General features: G+C 54.5%; 1 protein-coding gene across 1 annotated transcript in view; it reads left to right on the forward strand.

Moving 5' to 3' along the window:
• Nucleotides 1-17,866, forward strand: part of LOC116428991 (uncharacterized) — a 28,741-nt gene extending 10,875 nt beyond the window's left edge. Inside the window, exon 2 of the mRNA XM_031981317.2 lies at nt 15,126-17,866. Within this exon, the coding sequence (XP_031837177.2) occupies nt 15,126-16,116 (991 nt within the window). The 3' untranslated portion in view covers nt 16,117-17,866. The remainder of the gene's footprint in view (nt 1-15,125) is intronic.

Genomic DNA, 17,866 nt, shown 5'->3' on the forward strand with positions numbered 1-17,866 from the left:
CGCGAATTTCCGTTCGCGAGCGTAATAAGCCGATCACTGGGGATCGGACAGGAAGCGCGCCGACGTATTCCGCGCATCCGACGATTCAGACGGGCAATATAATGGGCTCTCGTTAATCGCGATCGGCCGGGGCGAGTTTCGACTCTCCGAACCTCGTCGTGCCTCCTTTTCCTCCCTGGACGCTTGAATGGGACTCGCGTCAGGTCCTGTGGCAGGAAGGCCGGGGGACCCGGTGGGGAGAAAAGAAAGCAAAGGGGATCCTTGAGACAAATGGCGGAGGCCGGCCAAGGGTGGAACGAAAAAAACAGCCGGCGGATGTTTCGGACGCCGCTCGGTGCCCTCTCCTCGGTTCTGGCAGCACCTACCTCCTTCTGTCAGCCTCTTCTTTCTCTCTTTCTTTCTTCTCGGACAGAGTTTCTTCTTGTTCTTCCCTTCGCCTTTGCTTCTCGACCTGGCCCCTTGAACAATTCTTCGCGGCTTCCTATTGTTTCCGTGTCTTTCACGGGGTGGCTCGTCGTTTGCATCTACGTGTCTCGGGACCCGGCGAAACGAATTATCTCGGGGGAAGAGCGATGTTGCGGGAGAATTTGAATTAGCGTCCCGTCGATCCTGCGTCTGAATATACCTGGCACCTTGGCACGTTAAAGGATCGTAGGAAAATTGTTGTCTGTCCTTTGGAAATTCAACATCTGGGGAAGAAAGTATTCTAACGGTAAAGTTTAAACAGAGTCTCTCAGGTAGCAGAACATCTCGGAAGATGAATTCCTTTCCGTCGTTCTTTCTTCCTGGTGCGTACAGTTTAAGCGTCGGATCGGGTACCCAGGAAGCGTATCTCTCCGCGAGAAGCAGTTCTGATCATCGATGGGGAACCGTTCGAAAAGAAGCGCCGGGCAGGAACGTCGTCGCACGTGTCTAATGTTCAATAAGGAAGTATCAGCGTGCCCCGTCACGCCTGTAACAGAATAGGCCGGTTCTACTGGCTGGAGAATCGGATTTTCGAGTGTAACCTGCCAGCATCTGCCCGGGGCTCGGTTAACAGGTGCGTCTATTGTCGGGTCCCGCCCGTCCCGTTTTTCGGTCGTCTAAGACACGCCGGGGACAGCGATTCTCCGCCGTTAGGAGGGTCAGGTAGAAGGCTGCGCGTGCTATCCGGGACCCCGTAATATAGTAAGCTCTCCCGGGAGGGTGTAATTTTCGAAGTTTGATGGAGAACGCGGAGCGACCCACCAATCGGAATCTCGCTCACGGCTGACAGCGCCTATCCTGGTCGCCCTGAACGGGTCCAATTATGAATTGATGCACTGTTTACTCACGGAGATTGGAGTTTCCAGCTCGAATAGGCGGTAGAAAATATTACTTCATTATTACCTAGTCTAGGGTGTTTTCTCGAGACGGGTAGTCAATTAGGAGAAGCTAATCGAACTTTTCCTTTTGCCAGTTATCCTCGACGTCCACTGTTTCATAGAGAATCGGTGTCCAATGATAAACAGATGAGTAATATCATTTTATCCTAGTATCGTTCCCACCCTTAATAACACCTTCCGCGTATTCGAGCTAGAAAATAGTAATTAGGTAGCAACCGACGATGATCGGCTTGTCGATACACGCGTTTGACGCATAATCCTGCAAAAAGAGTATCGGAGCACGCCGGGAAACCGTTCGATACCTTATCCGTAGTACCAACACCATTCCAACGAGATTCGCAACAGCCCGACAAGCGCGAGGGATCATCGTGTCTAATCCAGCGTGATTTTAATCCCCATCGGGCAATCGAACGAGTCGTCGGGTGATTCTCGCGTTAATTGCGCGGCTGTTGAAAACTCGTGGTATTCCATTCATCCCAGCGAGGCGGGAAAGTGACCGGGAGCTAGACAGGCCCGTTGAAATTCCCCCCGTTCGTGGGACGAAAGTGCATTCCGGCCGTGTGTCGTCGTTCCTCTTTTTCGCTTTCGGCATTCCTGTCGATGCTCGTTCCGTCGGCCGTCGAATCGAGCTATCGGCGCGTTCCTCGGCACGGCTGCGCGACGCCACTCGGCCAGCCCTCGATATCCCGGCCGGGACGAAACGGAAGCCGCGCCGCGAGAACGAAAAATAGAAGCGACGCGGGAACGAGATTCCTGGGATCGTTCACGCTTCCTCGTTTCATCCAGCCATACTCCCCGGCCAACTAAGGTTCCGTTAACAGTCTCGCCTCGCCACGCCGCGCCGCGCCGCGCCGCGTGCTGGATGCGCTGTAGCTTCCTTTTTTCATTTCTACGACGAGCGATGATAGCGTTACCATTGAACACGCTCGCGCGTTACGCGACCGGTGTCACATTCCGCGTATACCGTTCGCGAGGAAACGGTAAAACCTCGGTAGACACAGTTTTACATTCTTTTCTTTTCTCGTGGAAACCGTGGACGAATTCGATCGAATGTCTCTAGATTCAATCGACTCTCGCTTTTATTCCGAGAGTATTTGCAAGTCGCGAACTTTACAGTTGGTGTGTCCTAACTCTGAAATTTCGAGTCCTCGTAGGCGCGGAAGGAAGATTTTGAGAGCCACTGCCGCCCGTTACTCGGGTGAGCGAGAAGACGCTACCTCACGAGTCCCAGAACCGAAGCGGAGCCAATTACAAGGCTCGCGCCGAGAGTCGTTCCCCGGGCTCGGCCGAGAGACGTTGGGAAGGATCGCAGGCTTGCCAATCGACCGCTGCCAGAGTGGCTCTTTGACAAATTCCCCAGCCACGGAATTATCTCGTTCGCGAGCGAGCGTGCGCGGGTATTGATCGCGATCGGGCCGAAGATTAATAGTAGCTTCCCGCGGCCGCGCCAGTAGTTCTCCGGGTCGGCACTATCATTATCCGTTGTTAATTGCCGGAGTTCGAGACTTTCATTTATCATCGAAACGTACTAATCCAATTAGCTAATTAGCGGTTCGTGGCCCTATAAATACCTAGCCGCGGCAATTAACGTGCTCACCGGTGCGATGAGTGCGACGAGTGGGACGAATGGGGGGCTGGTCGGAGGGGGAAAAAAATTGGGAACGCCAGTATCCGCTGGGATCTCGGCTAAGTAACAGGTTCCGCGGAATGCTCCGAATGTTCGGGACGTTGCGCGACGGGCGAGCGTGCGGCAGATATACGGGCGGCAGGGATGCTCGGGAGAAGTCTATTAAAGGGCGGAAGACGCACGGACGAGGGGCGGAAGGGCTACGTGACCGAAACAATGGGCCACGGCCTGGCCTTCTCGCGAGACGTATTGTTCGACGTTCGCCGGCTATCCCTTTTCCTGTCTCTTCGAATTCCTCACCCCTTCGGAACGTTCTTCCTCCTCGTGCGCGCTCCGTCTCTCTCCTTCCGCCAGCATCTTCCGCCTACCAGCGTCCAGGAGGAGCATTTCCGCGGAAACCGATATCGGCACTTTGTATTTTCCTTCGGACGATCGCCTCGGTTCTCACCGGGAACTTCTCAGGTACTTTCCACCCCCGTTTGCGAGTCCTGGAAGCCGTAGTTTCGCGTCCGAATTCTCGATACGACGTCTACAGACCCTCGGAACGGTTCCATTGTGCGCCCGTAGCAAGCGCCGCGCCGGCTAAATTACCTTCAGGGGTTTCCTCTTCGAGGAACTCGTGTTTCTTAATGGTAGCTCGATTCCGCCCCGGCCGGGGCGCGTTCTCGACGAGGGTGGTTGCGATCGCGGGAGGGTTGTTGATCGCGTTGTGTATTATATTTCGTTTCGGGGAATTATTCGGCGAAAATGGCCGAGAGCCTGTTTTCTATAGGGGTGAAGCGGAACGACGGGGAGTCGGCTGAATATTGGAGAATTTAATTGCGCGATTCGATTTCGATCGATTCGCGTGTAATCCGGTTTATCGAGTTGCCGATACAGCGACTCGCGATTACATTATCCCACGGCGACTCGCCACATGGTCGAGTTTAGAAGCTGGATGACCGAACATAACGTGGCCCCGGCCAGTTTTACTGTCTTTTAATTCTGATTTATGCCGTAACCCGTTAAGCTGTTTAAGATGCACGCTCGAACTTTCCTTTCCTTTCGTTCGCGTTACGCCGTGAAATATCGAGGTTCGTTTGGGCGCGCCGCGAATCGCATCGTCGTAATTCATTACCATCGGTCGGCCCGTAATTCACCTAACAGTTTTATAATTCTTCGAGGGTCGGATAATACGAGCACGCTCGTTTACACTCGATTGATCTCGACCATTACGCGCGGTCGTTACAGTAAAATCGTATTATTATTGGATAGCTGGTTCGCTTGCATTTCAATGCTCCTCCGGTGCTCTTCCAGCGCAGAGTTCGTTTCTTTATTTTTTCTCGAACGCTTTCAGGAACCTCGTAATATTCCGTATAATATCGCATACTCGCCCATCGCGTTAGTGTCACTGCTCGAGACTGAACCCTTCGCCTTTCCGAGCACGGGGGTTGCCGTTTCATTTCCAAGCTCATTTGCTCGTAGGCAATACCGAAGCTACAGTATCGTCATCTGCTACCACACTATTGTCAGCATCGCCGCGAGACCTACCGCGAAAGCGTCGCGTGACCGAGCCAAAGGGGTGCTCTTCCGGCGGGTTCCTGCCGACCAGCCGCACCCTTTATCTCGAGAAGTTGGTCGTGCGCGTCGTCGAGATTCTCCTCGTCTGCCGCAAATCTCTTGGAAGTCGTGCGAGACGCGAGCGTGTGCAGGTGTCAAGGAACAGTAATTGATGTCAGTGGAAACCCTTGCTCTCGGCGTTGCCGGGGATTCGGGCGACGCGGGTGGCGCGAAACCTAATGGCGAGATGCACGTTTATGGCTGGTGAATTTACGATCGATGGAGATGCGAAGGGAAGGAAGAAGCCTGCGCCCCCCTCCCCTCGAGTTCCTTCTTTCGCGGGAACGTTGCTTGCGATTCACAGCGCGTCACTTCCACGGCCGGAGCGGGCTGAAGGAGGCTCCTTTATCGGCAGCGATTCCGCTCGGATACCGTCGCGGATATTATCGTTCGGAGATATCGCGCGATATCTCGCTGTCTCGCCGACTGTAATCGAATCGTCTGATCCGCGTTGGCGATACCCTTCCCTCGAGGAATTTTCAACGGCCGTAGAGATTGTATTTTCAACGGTCGTATTTTTGTTTCTAGCACTTTCGATGAATTTAACAGTAGAGCGTTATAGATTATCGCTATTCTCTCTCCGAAGATACATATTTCCTTTGCGAAACGTGTATTTTTACGATAATAGGAAAGAAACAGTTGTTTGTCCTGTCGGAAGGACTTTGAGACGCAGCGGCGCGATGCTATTTAAAATGTCGAACGTTCGGGTGGCCTGAAGAATTTCGTTCTCGCCTCCCATCGGAAGTATTGAATAATTCAAGCGAGGCGTACCGAGAACCACCACAAAGCTCAGCCGCACGGAAAAGATTTTCGGTCGTCCGATTCACCGGGGATTTTTCCGTAGGATCGAATGGCCGTTCCCGGATTCCTGGCACGTATCTGTAAGCGCAACCCGTGACCGTCGGGCGGTTTCAGACGTTTTTCCACGTACCGGGGCGATCTTACATATCGAATGAGTCCGAGCAGCTACCGAATAGCGCCGCGGCGAACCCTCTCCACCGTCAACGAGAAAAATCCGGCGCGGCCTGCCCGATCGAACCCCGGAGGAGCCTATTCGCCCGGAACCCGGTAGAATCCGCGCGAGGCGAGCGAATGAAAGTTGAACGAACACGAAACAGGCGGCGACCGATCGCCGATCCTCGGAATTGCGACTTGCGACACGTCCGTTCGGCCGTCGAATGCCACGCGGCTGGTAAAGTCGTGCTCCCGCAGAAAGACGATCGACTTTCGCGTCTCTTCCTATTCCCTGGCCGGTTTTTGTCTCTATCTTTCTACGATTTCTTGGCAGCGCGTGTGGATTTAATGGGCCGTAAGGGAGGGCAGGGTTCGCTCTGTATAAGGCGGAGTGTCTGCGCTACGTAGAATCGATGATGCTCTCCCACGGTGTGTTCCTCGTTCCTTCTCCTGCTCTTCTTTTTTCCCTCCTCCCCTATCCATCCGTCGTCCTCTACTTTCGGTTTCCCTCGTCCATCCGAGCCATTAATCAACGCTGCCGTAAAGATCGCTCTTCATCCGGCGATCACGACCTTGGTAAATAGCGAGCGGGCACGATCGATCAGCGGATCGTCACCTGATCACGGATACAAGGTAACCACAGGCCGATTCCCCGAGCAAAGCTAGCCCTAATGGCCTTCCTGGATCGCGATGATGCCTTTTCCCGAGGATAATCACCGGCCGATACCTTTCTCGGCTAGCCGGTAGCATCCTTTCGTGATATACGGAAGGTGGTTCTCTCTTCTGGATCGATGGAAAAACGAGCCGGCTAAACTCTCCTCCCCGGTTTTGCGCTCGGCAAATGAGTTTCGGCTCGGTGGGACTGGTCGCCGGCGAAATTTATGTCCCTCGACTCGAGCACCGCGATTGTTATTTCGTCAACGAGCAGGAATCACAGGCTATTCCAATTATCCGGGCTGCCGGCCGCCGCCACCGATTGTCGCTGCATTAGCGACTGCCACCGCGGCTGTTCCGCGAGCCTCGTTAATGCATTTTCTCGGGAAGGGGTGCGCGCCTGCCCTTTCCCTTCGGCCGATAACCGTACGCCACGGACCACCTTTCTTGCCCGTCCAGCCAGATACGTGGAAATCCTCACGGATTCTCGCTAGAACGATCGAACCGGTCGCCAACCGGTTTGCCGGTCCGAGCCCTCTCCCGGTCAGCTCTATGAGCCGCTCGGCAGAACGATCCGACGCGGTCACGTTCGGCAGGTGACGAGAACGTACACTGAACTCGTGACATACTTCGGTCACGGTCACAGTTGCCGGCCAGTTGCCGGCCAGTCGCGGGCACGCTCGTCATTATTCGAACGGTAGGCAGAAAATCGGAATTTTACTACGCCTTTGATCACCGACCCTGGACATACCTCGCGTCTTACTGTCGGCGAATTAACCTTTTTTACGAGAATCGTTAACTCTTCTCCCATTGTACCTTCGATCTTGATACTATTAAACTTTTATGGGGACGGTTAGCTTTTTCGAAACGGGCTGCCACCCCTTGGTAAGAAACGTTAATAAAATTAGTTGGGCATCGAATGCCGGAGGCTTTTTTAATGTGATAATCAGGGCGGACGGTATATTAATAAAGTACACGTAAATATGTATATACACACACACACACACACACACGCGTATACGTGGACGTATATATTATTCTACCGCCAGACTGCGGATGATCTCGAGTAGGGATATTGCGAGTCTATCCTGGCGACGCACGGTGGTCCAGATTATTCCAAGGGACTGTTCGATTTATTGTTTTCATTGATCGTAATTCTGTCTCGTACGCGTTGCTGCACTTCAAATTGGACGCGATTGCGATCGAATCGATGGAATTCGAAATTCGTTAAACATGCCGGAATTTAGATGCGGATAGTTGGTAATTTGCAACTTTCAAGTTTTTTCTTCTGAATCGTGCAACGCGACTCGCTAGTTTCCGAAGCGCGAGCATTTCCGCGCTTATGGCGTTCACGGGAGAACGAATACGCTCGATCTTTACGAGGGGATCCGACTTCCTTGGATCGTCGTGATATCGCGTGGGCGGAAACTACGCGAGAATTATTCCGCGGCGATCCCGACGACGACGCCGGAGACATAATTGAAAAGTGATGAAACGACGGCCGAGAATTTGCATGATAATTCACTCCGCCCTCTGATTTATGGACGCCGTTTAACCGGGAATGTTCGCGTGGGCTTTGTACCCGCGCCGGAAAGTGACGCGGCTCGAGGAGATCCCGGCCGGAGATTTCAATGGCCTCTTAGGGGGGTGAGCCGAGCTCGGAGTCCAGGAACAATTCGTTTGTAGCGAGACGGACAGGTATTCCGGCTAGGGGAAAGTTAGCTGCCGCTTTCACGAAGACGGAATTCCTTTCGCGACTTTCGGGAATTATGTGGCGTTTCGGGGGCTGGAATTTTTCGCGAGTCTCGCTCTTAAACCCGTCGAGCTGTTCAGTTTTGGAATCTTTCAGTTTTCAAAGCAACGCGCAACGGAATTTGTTGCCGAGGCATTTCTGTCGCTAACAATGACCAGAAAGGGGACTAGGATTCAAAGTGACTCGATTTAGTCGGATTTCTTAACGTTGCACTTATTAGAAACGACCTTTTATTCTATCCTTTTGCGCCTTACAATGGCGATTCGCAGACGAAAATAAACATCGGTAGACTCGATCGGAAGGAAGGAGTTAATTGCCCTAAATGTTGGTCCGGCGCGGGCCAAGCGAATTCGGTCGCATTGAGATTTATGGACGGCACGTCCGCATCAGCGTTTCTCTAGCTGCCGACACGAACGGACCGACCAACGAACGAACACAGACGGCTGCTCGCTCGGTTATGAACGGCATGCGTGCGGCGGTGCCGAACGCGTGTACGCGGCGGAAATCAATAAATTATTTCAGTCACGTCGAACAGCTGAATTCCACGGCGCCGCGTTTACCGATCACTGTCATTTCGCCAAGCTGCGGCCCCGCGCGCCTCTTCTCGGACATCCATCAGCCGCGATTCCAATTAAATTTTTTTACCCACCGAACCGTGTGATTACGGGTCGCAGTGATAGCAGGTTGTCCCGCGGATCGTCGCGTGAGTCACTAACGTAGAAGCCATTCCGAGCGGACGCGTCGGGACGATGCCGGTCTCGATACTTTGTGTATCGGTGAATCGATCCTCTTTATTTCGCCCATTTGTTTCCCTCCTCTCTCTCTCTCTCGCTTTCTCCCTTTCTCTCGTTCTTCTTGTTCGTTCGGTAGATCTTGATCGACGTCGCTGAACCGAACCGCTCCGCGTTCACAAACGATACGTTTCATCAGGTTCTTATTGCCTCCATCGATCTGGTTATATCGTAAATCGTTGCCAGATGAGATAACAGAAAATCACTGCCCCGTGTTGGACGAAATCGTGACTGGTTCTCCAGACGCCGGCCGACAGCCGTCGACGCCGCGGTCCCTCGATAAGAACTAACCGATCGAATCACAGTTGGGATTAGAGTAATTTATAACAATCAGCGCTCCGCGTGAAAATGGACGCGCGGTTCGCACACCTTTTTGCAGACACGCGACGCGCGTTCCCATTACGCCGCCTCGCGTCCTCGTTGCGCGCAGACAATGTTCTTTTTTACAAATACAGCGTCGGCAGGAGCGACGACCGGATGCGATGCCAGTTATCATCGCAAGCCAGTGTTCTTCCAGCGTTTATGCCGATTGAAAAGCGTTGATACCGCAGTGGAGCGTTAACGCGTTTGATACGGATGAGAACACGCTTTCAAAGTAGGCGAGCTACCCTCTTTGTCGCAGCTTTCGGAACGATACTGTAATTTCCGAAGCGATACCGTACAAACTAATCGTCGCCGAGCTTTCCACCGAAAACATTCGTAACGAATCTTCCAAGCGCGGTCACTCGAAAGCCGAAAAATCCTCCTCGAGCAGGATCCATCGGAACTGTTAAAAAGCAATTTACCCTTCTCATCGAGACGTTTCGTATCGCTCGCAGACATCGTCGGAATGCGTTCGGAATCGTTCTAATCTCGGGTTCGTAGGACTCCGTGTCTTCCTATTAAGATCGTAGGTGGAGCGTTTCTGTGTTTCCTGCTGGGAGGATACGCACGCGAAGGAGGGGCCGCGTCCATCCGTCACCGCGCGCGATTCTCTGCGATCGTGTGCGATCGCGGAGGAGCACGGGCACGCGTGACGTTCGCACGACAAGGGTGAACGCGTCCACACACGGCGCGTCTTCGTGTGGAGCGTTCGCCGCGTACAGTCCGCGCGCAGGCCGCGTACACGGACGAGATCGGCAAGGTGAACAAACTCCCTCGCCCTAGCCCCCTGCCACGTTTTAATCCGCCGCGTCGAGTCCACCGAATGATCCTCCGACCGTCCCGGGATTAACGCGCCTAGAAGCGAGCGGCTCGCGTGTCCGTCCGTGGCACTCGTCTTTGACCGTGGAAGCTCTCTGCCGGCCGTTCGTTTTCGTCCCTGATGCACCATTACCGCGAACGGACCGAATCGTCAGCCCGCTGAAATCTGTTTCGCGCTCCCCGACAGGAATTTCCCGCGGATTACGCGTCGCCTCGCGAGGCTATAATCGCGGACACACTCGCCTCGTTAATTTTATAGCTGACAAGCAGATACCCGAGCGGCGGACCCGTGGTCTGGTATTTTTCTGTGCGTCTGGGACACACGGGATACGTCTTGTGGGAATGCGTACCTAGTTCAAGGTTCCCGGAATCCCACGCGTTCAGTGGAGCAGGCTCTGCCGGCGAGTCATTTTTCTGCGAAATCTCCCGCGGAAGATCTACGGCCGACAGACGTTCGCGTGTTACTCCCGGGACGAATGGGAAAATCGTTTGATTTCCGTGTCGGATAGAGGAGGCCCGCGAGAACCCCGGCCGTGTATCGCCTTTCGTCGAAGCACGCCGCGTGTTTAGTTAGCCGAAGGATGCTCGTTACCGAACGCAATTAGGCGGAGCGTCGAGCAGCCGCGGGGGCAGGGGGGCCAGAGGAACGTCGCATATTTGCATGCCAATTAGCCGGATCCTCCGACGCATTGTAGTCAATGTCTCGATGGTTGCCGAGGTCGGATCGGATCGCGGGACTCTCTCGTGGGCACCGGCGGATCGCGTCAACCTGTTAAATCGCGAATCTCGAATGAGTCACGCGGGGAGTTCTTAGCTGGTAGTGGCCTGGGTGGCGCGCTGGCTCTTTGTCCCTCTCGTTGTCCCCTCCCCGTGCTCTGTTCCACGAACGGTCGAACGTTAACTCGACCAGGACAGAAATTACAGGCTTCGCGGGCCATTACAACCCCGCGGCCAACCACCGCCGCCTGGTTCGACCGGCCGGTTCCTCTCTCACCCTCCACGCGAATCGCTTTCGCCTCGCGGTGAAACGAACGCGGGTCCCGCGTTAGCCCCTCGTTTAACCCTCGCGATGCCTTGGGCGGACACTTTGTGCCCGCCGCTTTGTGATTTTTCCATCTCTTTTCGTCGACCGGACGCACAGGAATCTTGGGGAGATTAATCGCCGCCGAATAGATCGATGTCGCGTCGCTTTGCCTGTCGCGATAATTGAATAACAGTTACCGAACGAGAACCGACTTGATTCATTTACAATTTTGCGAGTTATCGACTTACCCAATTTAGCAGCCGGGTCGTTAAGAGCGACGCGTCTGTACGGTTCTGCAGTTTCTCGAAGATTAACTCATTTGTCGGCGTTTAATCGATCATACCTTAACGACCGCTTCGCGAGCATCTTCGATGTATCGCGACGCAGTTATTTCTGAGAGGCAGACGCGAAATTACAATGCGAGGGCTAAGCTTTCGCGCGAGGGTATCCAATTTGCTCGCGGGAGACGTCTGGGAACGCAACGCGAATAGCACAGAGCTCGGCAACTAGCGTCGTCGAATCAATCGGCGCCGTCTCGCGTTTCCTCTCCCCGGGACGGGTTATTAAATTTGCATCGAGTGAAAACCGGCCGAATAGTTTGTTACAAGGACGGGGATACGTGCTCGGAGCGGCCAGTTTGCGAAACGGCTCGATGGACCGGTAATTACCGGACAAATTACCGTGGTGCATAGCGGGCACACCGAAACGAGCCGCCTCGCCGAGACCTGTTCGTCAGCGGCGGCTAACCGCTCCGGCTTCATCTCCGCTTGATGGACACGTTACGATTACGACCGCCTCGGGATCATCCGCGGATCTACACGCACGGCTAGCGAGTAATCTCGTTATCGCTTGCTCGCGGTGCCCCTTGTTTGCCGATTAAGCGGCACATAAAGTTTGGGGATCGGTAACAAACTAGAATAGAGTGGAAATCCTCGGGTACTCTTGCTCGCGGATCGTGATCCTTAACTCGGACGTAAACCAGCGAGGTGTCTAATGAAGCTCCTCGTCTAGTCCAACCAGGGAACGTTACATTCGCCGTCGCAGTCTTCTATTTCGCCATCTCCGATGTCCTCGACTCCAAAGTAAATCCGCATCCGCGATAATTAGACAATCCAGGAGAAGGAGAATAGAGAGGAAATGATACGGCAAGAGCATTGGTTAATCCGCCGTTAGAAATCTCGATCGCGAGTAGTCGCAGCGGAGAGAGCAGCCAGCCCCCGTCGCAGCTGGAGGCGTTCACGGTTTTCCGTCCTCGAGAATTGAAATATCTCCGGCGTTTTCGCGTCAAGATCAAGACGCGTACTACGAGTGCGCGGGACGTGAGCGGCAGCACGCGAGATCGGAATCGCGTTAAACCGTCTGACAGAGCACGAGTCATTAGATCGAGTTAAAGCGAGAGTCCGAGGAGGATAGCCCGCGAAACGGTGATCCGGCCGATGATCGTGGAGATTAATCTCGGCTCGGCGCAACACGCCATCGTTGCCAACCCCTTTCATCTTTCATTCCATCGGTGCGACGACGTTGCCCCCTGTCTCCCGGTGCGTTGCTGACGCGTTTTCAAGCGTCAGCCTTTCTCACGCATACCCGTATGCACACGCACGTGCTGCGCCTTGCTGCGCCTTGCTGCCTCGCGCTCTACCGGTTCGCTCCGTCCCTCCTCGTTGCTCACCTCGTGCCCTCGCCAGCTTTCCCTCTTCTTCTGCCTCTTCTGGTTCTTCTGCTTCCTCCGGTTCTTCTGCTTCTTCTCGTACTGGTCGGTGTTCCTCCGGGTCTGTTCCCCTTGGTTTCTTTTTCGCGTGGTTCGCCTCGCCCCTTCGGGTCGCGCAGCCTCGTCCCAGCGATGCTCCCCTCGAGCCTTCTCCTCCTTCCGCGTTCTTCTAACCTGCCAATCGTGTGCTTTCGACGAATACGTCCGAGCGGTAATGGACTACCGGCCGGCGCGCACGGGCATCGCGTATTCTCTTCCCTCGGCCAACCGGAATCGTAATCGCGAGCCTTTTTGCGCGCGGAGTTACGCGCCGACCGAGCGACGGAGAGAGCGCGAGCTGTCTGTCGGTACCCCGGGGCTCGCGGACGTTTATATCCACTTACTGTTAGTTGCTCGGCCCGACGGGAGGACGTCGCTTCTCTCCTATTTATGGTGTGCGACGCGCGCTGTCGTTGACATTTAAACCGGGACGCGGCCAGGACACCGTCCCTCCCACCGGGGGAGCCACGGATCTTTTTCTCCCCGTGCCGGGAACAATCGCCGCGTAAATCCTCGCAGCAACATCTTCGGAACAATGAGTTCATTCGGACAACGATACCCGTCGCTGCCGCGTGTTGGTTTTGTTTCGGCGATGATCCTGCAGATAGGACAGCGGCGTGGCCACGGAATTCCAGGGAACTCGCGTGAATGAGCCATTGTGGACGAGATCGGATCGGCGCTCGGTCGGATAAAGGTTCTTTGGAAATGTTACAGGCCACGGTGCGTCTGAACGACGGCATTGTTTTTTTCCGCGTCCCGTTTGTGTCGTTCGCAACGCGTCAACTAACGCGAGACGCGCACCGAGCGAACGCGACGAAACGCTCGGCGAACATCATTACTCTTGACCGCCGTTTTCACTCTCCGACTCTCGGAGCTCGTGATCACCCCCCCGGTTGCGCTGTTCCTTTTTTCACGGCCGACACGCACATGCCGCCCCGCACGACCACGCGAGGAGACTCGACGGACGCGGGAATAATTTTCCAACGAGGGAGACGCCCGGCCGGCGTATTAATTTATGTGCATCGCGTGACGGACGTCCCAGGACCGGCGTTTATCGACTAAAACCTTCTCCTTCTCTGAAACCCACTGACGCTCTTCGAACCGGATATTTAATTATTCTTTGCTCGAGCGTATTTCGTACGCAGGCTCTCCTTCCAGATGGCTCGTCCGTTTCATTGGTCGTCGGAAAGCCGAAGAGCGGGCAAAGAGATCGTTCCATGACGAATCGCGAGCGAGTTTATCGATCGCCCGTTCGATACTCGTTGAATAAAAAATGAAGCGTCGCCACGGGCGGAAAAGTAATAACAAGAAGATGACGGGCCGGCTCGCGTGTGCGTCGAAGCGCGTGGTAAATAAAACGTGTCCCATTTAGTCGTGACGCAAGGCGCAGTAACGACGTGTAACGGTGCGCCGGCGGCGCGCGTCTAGTTTCGCCCCGACCGCCTTTTTCCCTCCTCGAGGCGTCCGGCGAATAATCGTCTCGCCGGGTTACCGTGCTTTTTCACCGAACCTGGAAATTAACGGCCGGCCCCTGTTAATGGAATGGAACGCACGTTTCACGGCATTATGCATGAGGCGTCACCCGAGGAAAAAGGGAAAAACGATCTGTGAATAATTAGCGAAGGTTCAACCGCGTGTGCACCGGGTAATTAAGAGGGGAAGGTGATTTATCGTTCGCCGGAGCATTTACGCGACCGGCCGTGGCTGCTTTCACGAACGATCGCCCGTCCCGATCGTGGCGCTGCGCGGCGCAGCCCGGCGCAGTGCAGCGCATCGCAGCGCACCGCAGCGCACGCTAGGAACGTCGGACGGTCGCCTGTGGGTTTTTGTTTGGACGCTTCTCCGCTCGTAAAATTCCAAGTCGTCTCGTTGGCAGAGTCGTCACTTTTACGGTCAATGATATTTTTCTTTGGTTCGTTTCTTTGGACGTGGCCGTCTGCTTTACGATCTGCCAGGTGGCTGGCTCGGGCAGGGGCTGGTTTCGTTCTGCGCTCGAGGAGGAAGCCTGCCGTCGGATGCGACGCGGCGCGGCGCGGCGACGGCTCGCCGGGTCGTCGCGACTGCGGTTCTTTCTTCTTCTTCCTCTTCTTCTGATTCTTCTTCTTCTTCTTCTTCTTCTTCCCCTTCTTCTTCTTTTAGATCGCGCGAGACTTGGCAGTCGTGATGGATTGTCTCTTAAGCTGACGCCGGCGTAGCTCCCTCGATCCTCGTACGATTTCCCCGCGGTCAGAGTGTAAACGGATTCAGCTCAGACTTTCCGGTGCGCGACAACCTTTTGATCAGTCGTCCGTAATTACGGAGCTGCAGCTTCAACGGCGACGCACGCGAGGTTCCAATCTTGGCGAGCGCTCTTTGACGCGAGCAGCCGCGAAGATGAAACGAATCGTCGTTCCACCTGTTCTAACGCTCCCGGGACTTTTTCTCTTTCAGATTACTCGGGCACGCGTTGCCGCTGCTGCTGTCGGCCGTGTTCGCCGCAGCGGCGATCGGCAGCTCGCAGCTCGCGACCGACTTCGAGACGGTCCACACCAGCAACGCGGCGATCCTGAACCGCCTGGGCCTGGCGCCGCTTCAGATCCCCGACGGACACCACAAGAAACGTCTGGCCGGCCCGGAACCGCCCGGTCTAGGCTCCCAGACGCGAATCCATCAGCCGTACAGCCGTCGTCACGGTCATCGCGACAGCCACGTGTACATCGTCAAGCTTCCCGCCAGTCCTCCGTATTACACCATCACGAAACCGCACAAATCGGCCAAGGACGAGAAGGTGATCAAGACGGGACCCAACTTCCCGGTAGGCTTCCAGGGGAACGGCAAGCCCGCCAAGATCTACCACTGGAATCTGCCCGTCGTCAAGAAGATCGGCGAGAAAAAGAGGCTGCAGACGCAGCTGAAGCTCGAGCAGGCCAAGAAGAAACTCGACGACGCGAGCAAGTATCAGGCGACGAAGAACTTTGCCCAGGACCTTCACCAGACCGACTCGAAGGCTGCTCACGAGACGGTTCCGGAGAACAGGAGATACTCGAGCGCGGACACCAACAAGATCACCGTTCGTCAAAAGTCTTCGAGCTCGAAGCACGTCAGGAACAACGACAAGAGGCTCAGCTATCCCGAGCACGATCAGAAGAGTGCCGATTCAGGGAAGAAGAGCGGCAACGGCAACCTATCGAACAAGACCTACAGGCTGAACGATTCGGGCGTGCACAGGATCCACCTGACGAACGAACTTCACGGCTCGAGGAACACGGCGAAGGTGAAGAAACACCGAAAGAAGGCGGCCATGTCGTACTACGCGCCGATCGCCGGCAAGTCCGGCTCGACGAGCATCCACAAGAACTTCCCCGGGAACGGCAAGCCCAAAGCGTTCTACGTGATGGAGAAGAGCCGCAAGCCAGTCTACTATCATCCCTTACTACCTTAATTCCTCCGCGGATCATTCTGTGGACACACCATGTGCGTAACAGCGCGTTTTTCCGCGCGTCGACGGCCCGTGAACTTTGTTAGCCTAAGTAGCCGCGAGGGGCCGACCTTCTTGCGTTTCCGTAACACGACGATCCGGGGAATCCTTTCGGGGAAGCGAACATTGGACGGGGCGAGGGAATCCGAAGGAAGAACTAGGCGGACAGGGAGAGAGAAAGACAGAGACTACGATCTGTCGGTTGAATCGTCCTCGCTCGAGGTTACGCGTATCCTCCAGCAAAGCCGTTCCACTTCCGTTACAGTTGTTAGGAGGGGTTAGTCTTAGGAGATCGTCGGGATTTCTCTCTCGCGAAAGGGGAACTTCAATTTACGGATGTAGCTTAAGAAACTTTGCATCGCCTACCGGGTTGCGTTTCGTCATACGGTATTCCTTCGTTACCGGCACACTCGCCGGACCCGCGGAAATCTTTTTCGTACGATGCCATTCCCGTGCAACTATCTCGACAGACGAAACATCGGACACGACAGTTTAGTAATCCAACGCGACCGTGTACAACGTTATACGAGAGCGAGCGAGCCTCCCGGTTTTCGTTTCCCGAATTTCCGAGCGCGTCGTTGTCCAGAAACGATTGGATCGACGCGACGCGACGACAGAGAAGATAGCATCCGCTCAAGCGGGGATCGATCGAATCAAAACAGGATGCAAGGACGAGGAATAGGCCGGCGAGCATGTATCGAGGGAATACCGTACTCGGTGTTAGGTTCGGGGAAGGGGACGACCTTTGGTGAGCGCTCCCTCGGGGGATCGCGCATCGACTGCCGTCCCCGTTGCTACGTTTAACTTGTACAATATATTTTTATAAGTTTAACAGATACTTTTCTATCGTACGATGTGCCGTTTCGCGCTTGTTGCCAACGATCCCTCCGACGATACGGGACGATACGAGATGCGAGACGATACGAGATGCGAGACGAGACGAGACGAGACGAGACGAGACGACGCGAGACGATAAGGGGGGCCGAGAGGACGAGGGCTAGAGAGCGCACGAGGAAGAGTAATGGTCCCGTGTCCCGCGGAGCGATCGTTCACGGGCGAATTCTTAAGAAAGACTGGACAATATAACTTCTTCTCGACAGGATGTACATGCCTTTTCTACGTATAGCCGCGCAAACGATTTTTACTGGTTCTTTTTGACGACTAAAACTTTTGCAGACCGCGAGAGCAGCATTTTTTATATTCTTATATTATATATAAATATATGTATACACACGTTATAGGAGGAAGCTCAATTGTATCGAACCATGGCATTCAGTGTAGCGAATAAAAACAAAAGGTATTTATAGTACTTTGTACGCGCGCGTCTGTTGCCTGCGCGCGGCTCGGCGCGTCCCTCGTCGACACACGCCGTCGGAGATGGGCCGACCGTCATCCGATTCTCTCATTAAGGATTACGAGCGTCCTACAGTCGGATTACCGATAAGTATTTATAATTACCGATTATTCAGTAATTATGATTGTCTAATAAAAGGGAATATCGCTAGTTACTACGAGATTCGACCAAGTAAACCGGCGACCGCCGACTCTTGCCGATTCGTTAGACGAGTAGTAGTTGTGGATTAATAAATTACCGCACATCCGAGACGCAGGACGAACGTTTTCTCTTCTTTCAGCTCGCGGGGCCGAGGAACGAGCGGAGCGTTTCAGGAAGACGCTCTATTCCCCCTCGCGGAATGAGAACCGCTTGTAACCC

This window comes from Nomia melanderi, chromosome 14 (genome assembly GCF_051020985.1).
Source record: "Nomia melanderi isolate GNS246 chromosome 14, iyNomMela1, whole genome shotgun sequence".
NCBI lineage: Eukaryota > Metazoa > Arthropoda > Insecta > Hymenoptera > Halictidae > Nomia > Nomia melanderi.